At 35.4% G+C, this 18,915-nt stretch overlaps 1 protein-coding gene, 1 long non-coding RNA gene and 1 pseudogene across 6 annotated transcripts; all 3 read left to right on the top strand.

The window, feature by feature from the left end:
* The first annotated feature begins 3,726 nt into the window (after window positions 1-3,726).
* On the top strand, window positions 3,727-5,269 carry LOC120131607 (annotated as a pseudogene).
* A 707-nt stretch (window positions 5,270-5,976) lies between these two features.
* Window positions 5,977-18,438, top strand: LOC120131610. The gene is made up of 4 exons (XR_005516931.1): window positions 5,977-5,988; window positions 7,709-7,712; window positions 14,624-14,631; window positions 18,282-18,438. It is a non-coding gene; the product is annotated as an uncharacterized LOC120131610 (long non-coding RNA).
* Window positions 9,269-10,844, top strand: LOC120131608. Of its 5 annotated transcripts, XM_039148564.1 has the most exons (3): window positions 9,269-9,548; window positions 9,588-9,657; window positions 9,688-10,844. In XM_039148564.1, the coding sequence occupies exons 1-3, from the start codon at window positions 9,431-9,433 to the stop codon at window positions 10,565-10,567; spliced, it is 1,068 nt and encodes a 355-aa protein (XP_039004495.1). In that variant the 5' UTR covers window positions 9,269-9,430; the 3' UTR covers window positions 10,568-10,844. The 5 variants fall into 5 exon arrangements, with proteins under 5 accessions (XP_039004495.1, XP_039004494.1, XP_039004492.1 ...); XM_039148563.1 differs by having other exon boundaries at window positions 9,269-9,808; window positions 9,848-10,844; XM_039148561.1 differs by having other exon boundaries at window positions 9,269-9,657.
* Window positions 18,439-18,915: the final 477 nt, after the last annotated feature.

An 18,915-nucleotide genomic window follows, 5' to 3' on the forward strand; every position in this document is an offset into this window, starting at 1 on the left:
TACAAAGATAACATCTCTACTGATGATCACTTTGCAGGCAGTGGGATCCCACAAGCGATACCCCTTTACACCATCAGCATACCCCAAGAATTTGCATTTCATGGATTTTGGATCCAGCTTTGAAATTTATTGGGAGTTGTACATCACGTATACAATACTTCCAAATACATGGAGGTTTGAATAATCAGCTGGTTTACCAGTCCACATCTTCATTGGTGTCTTCAGCTCTATTGTAATTGATGAAGCTCGATTCACCAAATAACAAGCGGTATTGACTACTTCTGCCCAGAATGATTTTCTAGGCCTGCATCCCTCAACATTGCTCTTGTTTTTTCTAACAAGGTTCTTTTCATCCGCTCTGCCACTCCATTTTGTTGAGGAGTGTTCGCCACTATGAACTATCTTTTGATGCCCTTTTTCCTGCAAAAGTCATCAAATTCTTCGCTTGTGTATTCTCCTCCATTTTCTGATCTGAAACACTTGATCTTATTTCTAGAATCAAGTTCCACCTGCGCTTTGAAGATTTTGAAAGTTGAAAACACATCTGACTTTTTCTTAATAGGATACGCCCAACATCTCCTAGAGTAGTTATCAATAAATGAAACAAAGTATTTTGCTCCACCTAGGGATGTAACTGGTGCTTGCCATACGTCAGAATGAACCAATTCTAGAACATTTTTGCCTCTAGAATTTGATGTGTTGAATTTCAACCGGGTCTGCTTACTTGTTATGCAATGCTCACACAAAGTAAGTGATACCTTTGTTAAGCCTGGAAGTAGCTTTTGCTCCACAAGGACTTTCATTCCTTGTTCTGACATGTGTCCAAGTTTCTTATGCCATACCATTGCAGAATCTGAACTACATGAGGCAACAGAGGCTTCAGCTTCTAGCAAAGTCTCTCCCTTCATCATGTACAAGTTTGCTGCTATCTTTTCGCCTTTCAGCACCACAAGCGCTCCACGGAACACCTTCATGATTCCTTTCCGTGTCTCAATCTTGCTTGCATTATTATCCAACAATCCGTAGGATAATAAATTTTTCTTCAGGCCTTTCACGTGCCGTACATCTCGAACAACTTTAATTGTTCCATCATACATCTTCAATTTGATGGTTCCCATGCCAATGATCTCTAAGGCATGATCATTGCAACTATACACAGATCCTCCTGAGACAGGTTCATAATGATGGAACCATTCTCTTCTTGAGGTCATGTGATATGTTGCTCCCGAATCAATGAGCCATATGTCTGCATATCTCTTTCTACCTTCCACAGTGGGTGACGCTTCACAGCATAGAGCATCTCCATCATCTGAAGTGTTTGCAATATTGCCTTGTGGATTGGAGTTTTTATTTAGACTCCAACAATCCTTCTTCAAGTGACCCTTCTTTCCACAGTTGTAACACTTTAAATTCTTCTTGCTCCTCGAAATAGCGCTGCAACATCATCAAAGACTAGACTGGTGACATTATTGTTTGTCAAGTTGATAATGAGTTGATCATACGAATCAGGTAGACTTTGAAGTAGAAGTTCAACACGTTCTTATTCTCCTATTGTACATCTTAGGGATGTAAGCTGAGAAAATAAAGTGTTCAGTGTGTTTAAGTGCTCCGTCACTGAAGTAGATTCTGGCATACGGAGAGTATACAATTTCCTCTTAAGGAAAATTTTATTGTGCAACGATGTGGCCTCGTACAATTTGGTGAGATGATCCCATATCTCCTTAGCTGTCTTCTTCTCCTCGATGCTTGACAATACTTCATCTGCTAATGCTAATTTTCCATCCCATTGAATATCAAATTGAATTTAGCCAAATTTCGATTGCTTTTCACTTCATAGCTACTGATAGCTCCCACTATTTCACTATCGTGAATAGTTCTCTGTAACCTTCAAAGAATGGGTAATAACTTCTTACTTTCTTATGTTAGAGGATCCACCTTTTGGTGGCAACCACAAAGACAATAAGCAGATATTACACACTCTAATCTGGCTCGGATACCAATTATTGCGGAAGACGACTATCGGATAGAGCAAAATCGCAACTGATAATTTGAGAAAATAAAAATTAAGATAAAAGAGACACAAAATTTACATGGAAAACCCCTAAGAATTTAGGGTAAAAACCACGGGAAACAGTAGAAGAATTTCACTATGAGAAAATATGAATTACAACCTCTCTCGATCTACCAAGGAGAAAACAATGATAATTCTCTCTTGATAAAAAGGAGAAAATACCTATCAAGAAACTCTCTAAATTCTCTCTAGTATTGGAAGAAAGCTAGAATGCTTTGGGATGGTTTTGAAGCTAAATGGATAGGGTATTTATAGCTAAATCTTAAGGACTTAATATTGTAAATACCCTAAATTTTAGTGACTAGAGTTTGTAATTTGACCATATAAAAAATAATAAAAAATTATGCACCTAATTTTCGGTGCCAACCCATTTATTATTTTTGACTTTCTACATTATATGTGGTTATAAAAAGCATTTAAATTAGGATCAAATAATATAATAATGTTATAAATATTTACAATTAAATTTAAAAAGAAACTCAAAAACCCAACTCAACTAAAAAAATTTCAAGTCAACTTCGAGTTGTAAAATAAGACTCGTCAACTCGAATAACTCCAATTATTTTTTGCTCAACTCGACTCGATCAAACGCTCACTCCTAATTATAATAAATATAACGATCATTTTATAACATATCAATAAATTTAATTATTATTTTATAATTTTTGAAATTTCAGCAACCAAACTAACTATTTTAGTACAATTAAATAACCTTGATATACTTCATCTTTTAGTTTATTTGCAATTTCGAAATAAAAGAATTTTGTTTGAGTGTAAATTCTTTTTTTTTATGATTAGATTTTATGCATCATATTATTGGTAAACAAAATAAATAAATAATAAATAAATTTGTATTTAAATTTTGATGGAATATGATTCCTTTCACATTACATGGACTTAAGAGAACATTTTTTAAAGAAGTAATTAATTTATTTAAAATAAAAAACATTTTAAATTACAATAAGAATTTACAATCATAATAATAAATTAAGTACATAATTAAGAAAAAAATTATAACCATTAAAACAAAAATAACAACTTAAAATCATATAAGAACCATACAATGAAATATTAAAAATCTAACCAAGAAACTCGAAAGATTAAGAACCGTACAATAGATCTGACTGCATCGATAAGTGAACCACAAAAGGGGATCAAACTATTGAATGACCACCGACAAACCGAAAATCATACGTGAAAAACTATCGACGAATGTAAATCGAATATCCAAATCCAATATGAGGTCCAAAGCAAGAAGATCAACAAAATATTAGATAAATGTCATCTTGATCAATCGTGACAATATTAAATCAATCATTAGAAAAAAAAAGATAAATGAAAAACGTATCATATAGAAAATAAAAATTTGGCGTGAAGCAACTGTCTTCTTGTCACAAACCAGTAGCGTTAATAAGTCCAGGAAGAAATTAGTCCAATTCCAATGACTACAAATATAACAAGTCTTTAATGCAGTACCTACCGAAATTTCTTTGAATGGTTTTCGCGTAAATTACCTCACATACGTATTTCATATCAGACCCAACAGCAAACCTCTCTTCAATAGGCTAAAATTTCCCAACAACTCTTCCTAAACCGTTCTCATTTTCATCACTTTATATGTATAACTTGTTTATTATTAACTTGGGTAATATGCCATGGAAACCCTTCCATTGTTTTTCAGCTTAGCTGCTGTAGTATTTGCTTACTCGATCTGGTTCCATTTCCTAGCCAGGAAGTTAACCGGTCCACGAGTATGGCCCCTGGTCGGTAGCCTGCCGCTTCTTTTCATGAACCGGAGGAGAATCCATGATTGGATTGCTGGTAACCTTCGAGCTACAGGTGGTTCAGCCACTTATCAGACGTGCACCATTGCTCTTCCTTTCTTGGCTCGCAAGCAAGGGTTCTATACGTTCACTTGTCACCCCAAAAACATCGAGCACATTCTTCGGACTCGTTTCGATAATTACCCCAAGGGGGCTACTTGGCAAGCTGCGTTTCATGATCTGTTGGAGCAAGGGATATTCAATAGTGATGGAAAGACGTGGCTCATTCAAAGGAAAACGGCTGCACTTGAGTTCACAACCAGGACGCTCAGGATAGCCATGGCTAGATGGGTGAATAGGACCATCAAGAACCGGCTATGGTGTATTTTGGACAAGGCAGCCAATGAGAAGGAATCGGTGGACTTGCAAGACTTGTTGCTTCGGTTAACATTTGAAAACATTTGTGGACTTACATTTGGTAAGGATCCACAAACACTTTCTCCTGATTTGCCTGAAAATCCATTCGCCACGGCTTTTGACACTGCCGCCGAAACGACTATGTATAGGCTTCTTTACCCTGGTTTTCTATGGAGATTGAAGAAGATTTTGGGGATTGGAGAAGAGAAAAGATTGAAGAGTAGCCTAAAAATCGTTGAAAACTACATGAACGGCGCCATTGAAGCACGGAAAGAAGCTTCATAAGATGATTTACTATCCCGTTTCATGAAGAAAAGAGACGTTAACGGCAGTTTCTTCACAAGCGATGTTCTCCAACGTATTGCTCTAAACTTCGTCCTCGCCGGAAGGGACACATCTTCTGTAGCCCTCAGCTGGTTCTTCAGGCTCATCATGAACCACCCAGAGGTCGAACAAAAGATCATCAATGAAATATCAACGGTTCTCCGCGACACACGTGGTCCAGATCACAACAAATGGCTCCAAGAGGCTTTGTCGTTTGACGAAGCTGACAGATTGGTATATCTCAAAGAAGCATTAACTGAAACGCTTCGTTCATACCCTTCAGATCCCCAGGACTTCAAGTATGTAGTCCACGACGATGTGTTACCAGATGGCACGTTCGTGCCCTCAGGCTCAACGGTAACGTATTCTATATTATCGATTGGAAGAACGAAGACTATATGGGGAGAAGATTGCATGGAGTTTAGGCCAGAAAGGTGGTTATCACAAGAAGGTGACAAATTCGAACCGCCTAAAGATATTTACAAGTTCGTGGCATTCAACGCTGGACCAAGGACTTGTTTGGGGAAAGACTTGGCTTACTTGCAAATGAAGTCGGTGGCCTATGCTGTGCTACTACGTTACCGCCTTTCTCTGGTTCCTGGACACAGGGTGGAGCAGAAGATGTCTCTCACACTGTTTATGAAGAACGGTCTTCGAGTTTACTTGCAACCCCGTGCACTTGCATAGTCATGGATCCATTATGAAGAACGGGTGAAATAAGCAACATATTAGTTCCATATCACGTCATGTGGGTGAACGTATGGTTATTTAATAATACTCATTCGAATGTTGGGATATAAATATATTTATCCAAACATATTCTTAGATTTGGAGCCTAATGATGACTAAAAGGGGTGTTATTCGAACAATTACTCATGTAAAATGATGACTAAAAGGGGTGTTATTCGAACAATTATGCTTTCTTTTATATTTTATCCACCACTTATATGAATGTCAATTATAGTAATTAAACACATTTTATAAATATTTATATAATTTTTTATTTGATCATCACATTTATATATATATATTTCTTATCCAGCAAAACTACCATCTTTTAAGAGCTGCACTGTTATATTCTATTATTCAACTCATTAATCAAATGATGATACAGATGAAATCAATACTTACACCTATAATACTCTATCACATCACTTTTTTTCTTATCTATAGAAGTCACTCTTCAATTCATTCATTTTTAAAGCTCATATATTAAATTTAATGAAAGAAGAAAAAAACTTTATCATAATTCAAGAATTTTATCACTATTTTTTAAAATAAAAATATGATATAGACAATAATTTGAAATTCTTATGTATTGTTTTAAATATATTGGTGAATAAAAATATTATTGTAGAAATAATATCTTTAAGAATTGTAAATATAAATCACCATTTCCTAAAGGGAAATACAGTCAGAAAGGTAATAGGGAAATGGGCATTAATGGCAGGCAACCTCATGTGTTACCCAACCAATGGATTAGAGTCACGAGGGAAGGATAATTAAATGTATGAATCATGCGGTTCCCTACTTTTTCAAGTTTATTAGAAATTATTATAATCCCTACAAATTTAATTTTTTCTCTTTGGAGTGTTAATCATTTCTTTTTCTTTTCATCTTTGTTGATCGATGACAGCATCAATTTTAATTATAGACTATTGATTTTTTTTTTTATTTTTTTTATATCATATCTTTATTTTTATTTTTTTTTATTTTCAATAATTTTATTTATATAGTACGTTTTTATTTGCCTTTACGACACGTTTTCTTATGTTTTTTTACATGTTTTTCTATTCTTTGACCTTTTTTTAAATCTTTTTTCTAAGGATTTATTTGACATCATCATGAATGATCAAGATGCGCTTATCTGATATCTTGTGGTATTCCTTTCTTTAGACCCTCAGATTGGATTTGGATATCGAATTTGCGTTCGTTGATAGCTTTTCACATTGCTCAAGTATGTTTTGCAGTTTGTCGTTGGTCTTTCAAAAACTTGATCCCCTTTTGTGGTTCGTTTTCCGATACGATCAAATTTATTAGTATATATATTTGTTTGAGTTTCTTGGTTAGATTTAATATTTCTTCATATTATCCTTTTATGATCTTAAGTTATTAGTTTTATTTCAATGATTATAGAAACATTTTCTAATTATGTGTTTAATTTACGATTGTGATTGTAAATCTTTATTATAATTTGAGATATTTCTTATTTTGAATAAAATTAGTTACTTGTATAAAAAAATGTTATAAAGTATTATATTATATTAGAAAGTTTAATTTAATTTTTCAATATAATATAAAAATTCCTTACTTTTCCAAGTTTATTAGAATTTTTATACTATACAATTATGTGGTTTCTAACAATAATTTCAGTGTTTTGGATCAAAATATTATATTTTTCAAGCATACAAAGGCTCTAATATTTCTTTTTATAGACGATAGATTAAAATACTTTTTTAAATATAGTACAAGGATAAAAGTATTTATTTTTATAATAGAGAGATTAAAATGAATTTTTAAAAATAATACATAGACCTCTAATAAACTTTAGCATTTCACAATTCATTCAATTAATTTAAAAAAAGTAAATAAAATATTTATTAGTCTACCATAATAAGATGTGAGGTTCTTTATTTAAGACCAGCCGTTCAGATTTTGACATGATCAATAAAATAAATTAAATTACAAGATTAACCTATATATAATACTTGATTTTAATTAAAATATCAATAATTATAAATATTTCATTCTCGTCTCAAAGTAAGTTTTTGTTTCAATGATTTTATGCAGGTAATAATAGCAAACAGTGAATTGGGTGACCTCTGTTGTTAGCCATATACGGGGAGGACAAACGCCATGCTCATGAAAAAGGTTAATTGAGCTACTTAATTAATCAGGCGGATCATATTTTAATTTATTTTCAATTATCTGAATTTGATTTTATGATTTAATTTAGTGTTTAATCTTTTAATTAGATATTCATTTTTTTTATTTTCTTATTTAAATCAATATACGGACTTAACCAAATAGATACATGTATTTTAATCAATTTAGAATAAAAAATCAATTTATATACATATTTGAATTAAAAAAAATTATGTATATAATTTAACCAAAATATTAATCTTTAAAGTCAAGTTCAATTATATGATTATATAAAAAAGTACATATTAAATTATAAAACTAAATCCATATACTAAAAAGTATATTATCCCTAATATAAAGTTGGCCGGTAGATAAAGCACAGGTCATGGGACATGGTGGCCATGGGGGATCATTAGAAAAATGAATCGGCCAAGGAGATGATCATATGGACCAATATTGATGGCAATAATATAATATTGTATGTGTATTGAAGATCATGTAGCCCACCTCACCATCATCATCACCATCACCACCACCACCACCACTCTATATACAATTTCTTTCAACTTTCCAACTTAGCTTAGGGAAGATTCCAAAACTAAATCAGAGTAATTGATTAGTATACTTGGCGGTATGGTTAACATAAAATCATTTCATTCTCATTTTTAAAAAAATATTTTCTATAAATAATTTGTAATGTTTTAGAAATTTCAAATTATAAGTTTTAAACTTTTCATCACCCAAAAATCAGTTAACTAAGGTATGGTTTAATTAGTAACCACCCCCCAAAAAAAAACTTTTACTCATATTTAGGTCTAAGGCATTATCTGCCATTACTGTACTATACATGTAAAATTGGTTTCAGCTCAATGTAAACTGCCATTACTCATATTCCTTAAAATTTCAATTTTATCAAACAATAAATGAAATTTTTTATTTTTACTAGATATAAGAATAATTTTTTTATCTTTTACCTTTTTATCCTTTAATAACCGGTTCTTCTGTCTATAATACAACGAATGTTCAATAATATATGAAAGAAACAGCACAACAAAAAGCTTGCAGCTCAAGCCCCCAATCAACCAATAATTGTTGTATAGTAAGTAAAAAAGAATAAAAACAAAAAACAGTGGTTGAAAATATGATCTAAATATAATATATAATAAACCATTTCTTATAAAGTATGATGGGCCAAAAGAATTTGATGCTGATAAAACAAAAATATGTAAAAACCGGAATTTATATAAAAAAATATAATTTTACTAAAAAGTAATACGTCAAATTGAGTATGCAAGTTAAAAAAATCACATGAAAATTAGGGCCGCCCATCACATGAAAATTTGTGAGGTTCGACATTCTTTTTAAATCGTTAGTTTTCTTTTAATAATTTCGGAGTATTAGTTGCTAAGTTATATACTTAAAATTTTGTTAAAGTTGTTTACAAATTATACCAATTAAGTTGTGCCTGAGTGGCTGAGTATTGGGTTGTTCTCAGTTACATGGTTGAATGTGTCTGAATCAGTTTAGCTAAAACTATCCATAGTGAATTATTAACTCATCTGTGTCCAATAATGGTGTAGAAAAGAGAGGTACCAATTTAACTACCTTTTTTATTAAACATGGGTATTACTCAAAACAATTTATTTTTTACTAAATAATAAATATAAATTGAAGGATTCAAAGTAAATTAATAACTAATTATACTTTATCACACGTGAAATAAATATTTTATATGATTTTATTTTATTTTCATATTTATTAGTTTCAAAATTATTAATATTTAAATTCTAACAATTTAATTATTTACAAGAATATGAAGTAGCTTTATTCTTCTATGCCCCCACTCTCACGATACCATCTTCCTTTCCTTTTCCCTTTCCCTTTCATCATTCCCTCTGTTAGCAACGCAATCGACTGCTTGATGGCATGAAAACTACATCCAGAAGCTGCCTCAAAATTTGCCATCAAACTTGTCTCAGCGTGTCTATCAATGGCGAAAACCAATATCGGGTCATTCTTCAATAAGTTCCTCTCTCTCTTCATCCTTCTTCTCCACCTTGGTTGCTTCGTTTTCAATGCCGCCCAAAAGCCAACCAAGAAACGCAAATCCTCACCTCTTTCTCCTAACTCTCTCAAGCACCGAAAACCTCTTTCCTCCACCTGGACTTTCCTCAAACGCATCTTTTCTTCTACTTCTAAAGCCAACTGCAAATACGCCATCCAAACCCACTCAGCAACCACCCCAGTGTTAACCTCTGCTAGAAACTCCCAACAATCCCTTGTCTCCATGGTTATCCCCCCTGAAACTCTTTTATCAGATTCGGACACCACTCATCAAATGCAATCTGGGTCTTGTCCAGAATCCGACATCTCATCGGACTGCCCCTTTTTCCCTCTACGTAACGATATCTTCCCATGCACGGCTTGCGGTGAGATTTTGCAGAAACCCCATTCTCTCGAACAACACCAAGCGACGAAGCACGCCGTGTCCGAACTCGCTGATGGGGATTCAGGCAACAACATAGTTCGGATCATATTTAAAACCGGTTGGACGGACAAGGTTAAGTACCCTGAAATCCGCCGTATTTTGAAGATCCATAACAGCCCAAAGATTCTAACGAGGTTCGAAGAATACAGAGAGCTCGTCAAAGCGAAAGCCGCGAAGAACGGTGCGATATGGAGGCGGGACGAGAGGTGCATAGCTGACGGGAACGAGCTGTTGAGATTTAACTGCTCAACTTTCATGTGTGATTTGGGACTTAACGGGAGTTCAAGCATATGTACTCAACAGTACTGCAACGTTTGTGGGATAATCAAGTCTGGTTTTTCACAAAAAATGGATGGAATCTCCACACTATCCACGAGCTGGAGAGCGCACATGGCGATCCCCGAGGATGTAGAGGAAGAATTCAAGTTCATGAACGTGAAACGGGCCATGCTTGTCTGTCGGGTCGTGGCGGGCCGAGTTGGATCAGAAGGGGAAGAAATATACAAGGAAGCCGGTGGGTTTGACTCGGTGATCGGAAGGGGTGGGAGTGGGGCATATCCCAAGCTTGACGAGGAAGAGTTGTTGGTCTTCAATCCAAGGGCGGTGCTCCCTTGCTTTATCATTGTGTACACTGTTTAAGTGTGAGATCGTATGCATGTAATCTTTTCTGCACTTTTTATTTTCTCAACTTGATTTTCTTTTATATATATATAGTTTTTAATCTTATTTAATTACTCAGGAACTGGGAGATAGTGAGAATTTTGTGAGATGCGGTGATGTGTGTGGGTTAATTTGTAGTGCATGTGTGTTTTTTTTTTACAGGTTTTTGTACCTTTGTGCCTGTGAAGCTGTGACCAAAAGAAATGAGTTTACAGCTAAAATTAATCATATGATCGTGGTGATTTCTGGGATGCTTTGATAGTGTGTTAAACTAGGTTTCCAAGACTCTGATGTAAATGTTGTGTTTGAGTAAGAGATTATCTATATTTACACAGGTTTTAGTTTTTAAATTATGAAATATTATCTCAATAATCTCATCCTCTAAAATTTTTCCAGCAAAAGCACTTTTTTTTTGTTTATTTAGTTGAACTTGATTTTTTTTTGAAGGCATTCCAGTTCAAGGACTGACGAATTGATATTATTTACATTGTATTATTCATTTTGTTTTCCAGTTCGGTATTGGAAAATGGATCATGTGCAAATATCACGTTCTCAAACACTACATAGAAAGAATTCCATTTTAATTATGCATTGTGCTATTCATTTTGTTTTCCTAAATATATTTAGAAATCTAATTGTATATAAAAAGCTTGATAAACAAATTCTGATATACAAGTAGTTCTTTCAATCATTCAGGTTGGCAGAAACAACTGGGGTCTAGTACCGATTGATTTATTCCATATTTCTAGCAAAAGTTAAAGCAGGGAATTATGGCCCAGTACTTTGGCTACACCCATGTTCTGCATTCTTTTGTTTTCTTTGGTCCAACACTTTCTACTTAAAATTTTAAAGGGAAACTCTAGTAAGTGATTTGGACCCCATCAAAAGTTTGATTATTATTGTTGTTTCTATATTAAGAAACATAAATATAATTATTTTATTTAAAAGTTATGAATTATAAATAATTTAAATATTGTATTTTATATAGAAATATTAGTTACTGAGTTTTGGGCCAATTCAAGCCAACTCAAACAAATCCATGCCCACTTCTGTGACATTTACCAATGTGTTATGTGCTTGTAGCCATGCAGGGTTGGTAAAGGAGGGCAAAACCTTTTTTGATATGATGACACCAGTTTATGGTATTGCACCTGAGATCCAGCACGATTCTTGCATGGTTGATATACTCGGTCACACAGGCCTTTTGGAAGATGCTGTTGAATTCATCTAGAAATTGCCAAACCTCCCTACTGATTCTGTATGGGGAGCTCTGCTTGGAGCTTTTCAAATTCATGGAAATGTTGAGCTTGCTGAACTGGCTTGTAGCCGTTTACTTGAGTTTTGGATCCTGAAAATAATGAAGCATATGTTCTTTTATCTAATGTATGCCAAAACTGGGAAATGGGATGGTGTTGCTAGATTAAGGAAGCACATGAGAGTGATTGGACTCAAGAAGGAGCAAGGTTGATGCATAATTGAGGTCATTCATGAATTTCTGGCAGGAGATAACTGTCATCCTCTTTCCAAGGATGATATATACTCGGTTGCTAAGCTTATATCAAGACTTTATAACAGAGAGAGAATACTGAGAGATCGGTATGGATTCCACCATTCTTGCGGAGGGCATTCTTCTTGCAAGGATAGTTGGCATCGCCCATGAAACATTTACTTTGAAAGAAGATATTAGTAACAAAGCTTAGGATAAATCCAGGCCAACGTCATCGTGACTCTCTAAAATGAGATGCACCTTGCAATGTACAAGTAAGGTTAAACACATCTCCGCACATAAAAGAATTCTTATTTATCTGACTTGATCTTCATGATAAGATCTCTCTCCATGTCGATGGGAGGATGAATTCCTGTTGTAGCCTGACCGTATCTCATCACCTCTCTTATCACGATCGTCTATTGGATAGGATTCTGATTCATTCTTTAAGGATCTTTTTTTCTCGTCTCCTACATGATCTCTATTAGGCCTTGGCTCAAACTCATCATCACCATGCCTTTTTTATCTCTTTCCATCCCTCTTTTCTACTTTTAACCTAGCCCCATATTCACCATCATCACCATGCCTTCTTGATCTCTTTTCATCCTTCTTATGATCTTCTACAGACCTTGGCTCAAAGTCGCTGTCATTGTGCCTTCTAGATCTTTTTTCTTCCCTTTTGCACTGATCATCATCATTATGTTGTCTTGATCTCCTGTCTTCACCAACATTATAATCTTCTCTCGATGTTGGTCCAACATCTTTATCATTGTACCTTCCAGATATCTTTCCTGGTCTCCTATCACTTTTCTCTGAGGCCTTCTCATTGCCCCTTGCTGATCGTAAACCTTCTTGAACTACTCGCTCCTAGATGCATACCAATAGGGGGTGGTTCAACAAATATACGGGGTTATTAATAAATAGTTCTTGTCATTGGCCAAACTCTCATTTGTTGAAAATTGATAAATTCCCACCGAAAGTTAGAATTGGAAAAAAATCAATTCCACCTAAAACTTTGAAAAAGGGAATGATAGGCATGAATTAGGTGTTGAATATTTTGAATGGAAAATTAATTTTAGTCATTAGACTTTAGGGTATTTACAAGATTAGTCCTTAAAATTTAACTATAAATACCCTAGCTCATTTAGCTTCAAAATCATCCCAAAGCATTATAGTTTTCTTCCAATACTAGAGAGAATTTAGAGAGTTTCTTGAGAGTTGTTTTCTCCTTTTTATCAAGAGAGAATTATCATTGTTTTCTCCTTGGTAGATCGAGAGAGGTTGTAATTCATATTTTTCTCATAGTGAATTTCTTCTACCGTTGCCCGTGATTTTTACCCTATATTATTTAGGGGTTTTACATGTAAATTTTGTGTCTCTTTTATCTATAATTTTTATTTTCTCAAATTATCAGTTGCATTTTTGCTCTATCTGATAGCCGTCTTCCGCAACAATTGGTATCAGAGCTAGATTTGAGTGTGTAATATATGCTTATTGTCTTTGTGGTTGCCACCAAAAGGTGGATCCTCCAACATAAGAAAATAAGAATGTATTACCCATTTTTTGAGGTTCTAAAGAACTATTCACGATAGTGAAATAGTGGGAGCTATCAATAATAGAAGCTATGGCAACAAAATTTGATATTGAAAAATTCAATGGGAGAAATTTCTCACTGTGGAAATTGAAGATGAAGGCCATCCTGAGGAAAGACGGGTGTCTAGCGGCTATCAATGAAAGGCCGTTGGATTTCGCATATGATAACAAATGGAACGAGATGGACGGAAATGCTATGGCAAACTTTCATCTAGCATTAGCAGATGAAGTATTGTCAAACATCGAGGAGAAGAAGACAGCTAAGGAGATATGGGATCATCTCACCAAATTGTACGAGACCACATCGTTACACAATAAAATTTTCCTTAAGAGGAAATTGTACACTCTTCGGATGTCAGAATCTACTTCAGTGACAGAGCACTTAAACACACTGAACACTTTATTTTCTCAGCTTACATCCTTATGCTGTAAAATAGTAGAACAAGAACGTGCTAAACTTCTACTTCAAAGTCTACCGGATTCGTATGATCAACTCATCATCAACTTGACAAACAATAATGTCACTAGTCTAGTCTTCGATGACGTTGCAGCTGCTGTTCTACAAGAAGAAAATCGGCGCAAGAACAAGGAAGACAGACAAGTAAATCTGCAACAAGCAGAAGCGTTGACAACGATGAGAGGGAGATCAACAGAACGTGGCCAAAGCAGCAGTCACAAACATGGTAGATCAAAGTCGAGGAGCAAGAAGAATTTAAAGTGCTACAACTGTGGAAAGAATGGTCACTTGAAGAAGGATTGTTGGAGTCTAAATAAAAACTCCAATCCACAAGGCAATACCGCAAACACTTCAGATGATGGAGATGCACTATGCTGTGAAGCGTCAACCACCGTGGAAGGAAGAAAAAGATTTGCAGATATATGACTCATTGATTCAGGAGCAACATATCACATGACCTCAAGAAGAGAATGGTTCCATCAGTATGAACCTGTCTCAGGAGGATCTGTGTATAGTTGCAATGATCATGCCTTAGAGATCATTGGCGTGGGAACCATCAAATTGAAGATGTATGATGGAACAATTAAAGTTGTTCGAGATGTGCGACACGTGAAAGGCCTAAAGAAAAATTTATTATCCTACGGATTGTTGGATAATAATGCAAGCAAGATTGAAACACGGAAAGGAATCATGAAGGTGTTCCGTGGAGCGCTTGTGGTGCTGAAAGGCGAAAAGATAGCAGCAAACTTGTACATGCTGAAGGGAGAGACTTTGCTAGAAGCAGAAGCCTCTGTTGCCTCATGTAGTTCAGATTCTGCAATGCTATGGCATCAGAAACTTGAACACATACCAGAATAAGGAATGAAAGTCCTTGTGGAGCAAAAGCTACTTCCTGGCTTAACAAAGATACAACTTCCTTTGTGTGAGCATTGTATAACAAGTAAGCAGCACCGGTTGAAATTCAACACGTCAAATTCTAGAGGCAAAAATGTTCTAGAATTGGTTCATTCTGACGTATGGCAAGCACCAGTTACATCCCTGGGTGGAGCAAAATACTTTGTCTCATTTATTGATGACTACTCTAGGAGATGTTGGGTGTATCCTATTAAGAAGAAGTCAGATGTGTTTTCAACTTTCAAAATCTTCAAAGCGCGGGTGGAACTTGATTCTGGAAATAAGATCAAGTGTTTCAGAACAGATAATGGAGGATAATACACAAGCGAAGAATTTGATGATTTTTGCAGGAAAGAATGCATCAAAAGACAGTTCACAGTGGCGAACACTCCTCAACAAAATGGAGTGGCAGAGAGGATGAAAAGAACCTTGTTAGAAAGAACAAGAGCAATGTTGAGGGATGCAGGCCTAGAAAAATCATTCTGGGCAGAAGCATTCAATACCGCCTGTTATTTGGTGAATCGAGCTCCATCAACTGCAATAGAGCTGAAGACACCAATGGATATGTGGACTGAAAAACCAACTGATTATTCAAACCTCCATATATTTGGAAGTATAGTGTATGTGATGTACAACTCCCAAGAAATTTCAAAGTTGGATCCAAAATCCAGGAAATGCAAATTCTTGGGGTATACTGATGGAGTAAAGGGGTATCGCTTGTGGGATCCCACTGCCCGCAAAGTGATCATTAGTAGAGATGTTATCTTTGTCGAAGATAAACTACAAAGAAAAGAAGACGATGATAGCGCTGAAAAGTCAGAGACTACTCAGATGCATGTGGAAAAAGAGGTTGAAAAAGGAGATTCTTCTGAAGCAGAACCAACACATGATGAACAAGAACCAGAGAGTTCTGAAGCTCTAACAACTCGTCAATCAGATCGTGTGAGAAAACGTCCCAATTGGCACTCAGATTATGTTATAGAAGGTAATATTGCATACTGTCTTTTAACAGAGGACGGTGAGCCATCAACATACCAGGAGGCAATAAACAGCTCAGATGCTTCACTATGGATGATGGCGATGCAAGAAGAAATCGAAGTCCTTCATAAAAATAATACATGGGACCTTGTGTCACTACCACAAGGAAGGAATCCAATTGATAACAAATGGGTCTTCAAAATCAAGCGAAATGGTGACGATCAAGTTGAGAGGTATCGTGCAAGACTGGTGGTAAAAGGATATGCTCAAAAAGAAGGTATTGATTTCAATGAAATATTTTCTCCTGTGGTTCGACTAACAATAATTCGAGTAGTTTTGGCAATGTGTGCTACATTGAACTTACATCTAGAGCAGCTAGATGTTAAAACAGCTTTTCTTCATGGAAATCTTGAAGAAGAGATTTATATGCTCCAGCCTGAAGGTTTTGAAGAAGAAGAAAAGAAGAACTTGGTTTGCAGGTTGAACAAATCTCTGTACGGTCTAAAGCAGGCGCCGATGTGTTGGTATAAGAGATTTGATTCCTTCATTATGTGCCTTGGATACAACAGACTTAATGTTGTGCTTATTTCAAGAGGTATGGTGATAACGATTTTGTTATATTGTTGTTATATGTGGATGACATGTTGGTTGCAAGACCCAACAAATATCATATTGAAGAATTGAATGCACAACTGGCTAGGGAATTTGAAATGAAGGACTTGGGATCAGTAAACAAGATTCTAGGGATGCAAATTCACCGAGACAGAAGTAATAGGAAGATTTGGCTTTCACAAAAGAATTATTTGAAGAAGATCTTGTCAGGATTCAACATGCAAGATTGTAAGCCAATTTCTACCCCTCTTCCTATTAACTTCAAATTATCCTCCAGTATGAGTCCTAGAAGTGAAGAAGAGAGGATGGAGATGTCTCGAGTACCGTATGCATCAGCAGTGGGAAGTTTGATGTTCGCTATGATATGCACAAGACCAGACATTGCACAAGCAGTGGGAGTGGTTAGTCGCTACATGGCGAATCCAGGAAAAGAGCATTGGAATACAATAAAAAGGGTCTTGAGATACATCAAAGGGACCTCAAATGTTGCATTATGTTATAGATGATCAAATTTACTAATCAATGGGTATGTAGATTCTGACTATGCAGGGGATTTGGATAAAAGCAAATCTACTACAGGGTATGTGTTCAAAGTTGCTGGTGGACCTGTAAGCTGGGTTTCAAAATTGCAGTCAGTTGTGGCTGCATCCACAACAGAGGCAGAATATGTAGCAGCTACACAAGCCAGTAAAGAAACAATTTGGTTGAAGATGCTATTGGAGGAGCTTGGGCACAATCAAGAGTATGTCTCTCTGTTTTGTGACAGTCAAAGTGCCTTGCATTTAGCAAGGAATCCATCATTTCATTCAAGGACAAAGCACATACGAGTTCAGTACCATTTCATTCGTGAAAAGGTGGAAGAAGGGACGGTAGATATGCAGAAGATCCATACCAAAGACAACATAGCAGATTTCATGACAAAGGCGATCAACACTGATAAATTTACTTGGTGTCGATCCTCTTGTGGTCTGTCAGAAATGTAAGCAACATGATGGTACAAGGTAGAAAGAATAGTGTGAAGATATGATTGTTCCAATCAAATCTTCAAGTGGGAGATTGTTGAAAATTGATAAATTCCCACCGAAAGTTGGAATTGGAAAAAAATCAATTCCACCTAAAACTTTGAAAAAGGGAATGATATGCATGAATTAGGTGTTGAATATTTTGAATGGAAAAATTAATTTTAGTCATTAGACTTTAGGGTATTTACAAGATTAGTCCTTAAAATTTAACTATAAATACCCTAGCTCATTTAGCTTCAAAATCATCCCAAAGCATTATAGCTTTCTTCCAATACTAGAGAGAATTTAGAGAGTTTCTTGAGAGTTGTTTTCTCCTTTTTATCAAGAGAGAATTATCATTGTTTTCTCTTTGGTAGATCGAGAGAGGTTGTAATTCCTATTTTTCTCATAGTGAAATTCTTCTACCGTTGCCCGTAGTTTTTACCCTATATTATTTAGGGGTTTCCCATGTAAATTTTGTGTCTCTTTTATCTTTAATTTTTATTTTCTCAAATTATCAGTTGCATTTTTGCTCTATCCGATAGCCGTCTTCCGCGACATCATTTGCTTCAAGTAGAAGATACATTTTCCTTGCTGGACACTTATGATCAGGCTACCCTAGTATTCTTTGACAAAATTTATCTTATTAAAGCTTCATGCAATTCCATTCAGGCACTATCAAGAAATACACTGAAACCGCGCTCCAGGAATGCTACCCCCGATGGTATAAGAAGCAGATCTAGCAGTTCAAATGGATGGGAAAGAAGTTTTTCTCCAGCGTCAATAATACCAGGTCCACATTTGAAGCTTTCTGACAACCACATCGTATCCAGCCCAACTCCGGTTGCCAGGAAGCTATTTACCGAATCCTCTCCTTACCAAGGTGCTTATAAGGTTACTGTTTCTTCTTTAAGAACGTGCCTATATTTGGTAATGCTATTACATGATTTCAAAATCTGATGGGATCAGCAGATTCAATAATTTTAGAGCAGGAGAAAAATTGATGCATCTGATATTATGATGATGTTCATTGTCTGTTTTTTTTAGCTGACCCTTATTCCCATATGTAATGGGGTAAGGCGAGGTAGGATAGTAGGCTACCCCCAACGTCAGGTTGAGAGCAGCTAGACCTCCGAATTATGAAATGTCTTCCGTAAGACTCGATCCTACGTTGATGATCTTCATTGTCTGTTTTCCTAGTTGTAATCACTCGATAAGTTGCATTCTCACTGAACGGACCAAACAAAGCTTGATTACTACCTCCACACTATTGAATCAACAACTTGGAAAGTTAATTAAGAGAATC

Source organism: Hibiscus syriacus, unplaced genomic scaffold (genome assembly GCF_006381635.1).
Source record: "Hibiscus syriacus cultivar Baekdansim isolate YM2019G1 unplaced genomic scaffold, ASM638163v2 tig00110556_pilon, whole genome shotgun sequence".
NCBI lineage: Eukaryota > Viridiplantae > Streptophyta > Magnoliopsida > Malvales > Malvaceae > Hibiscus > Hibiscus syriacus.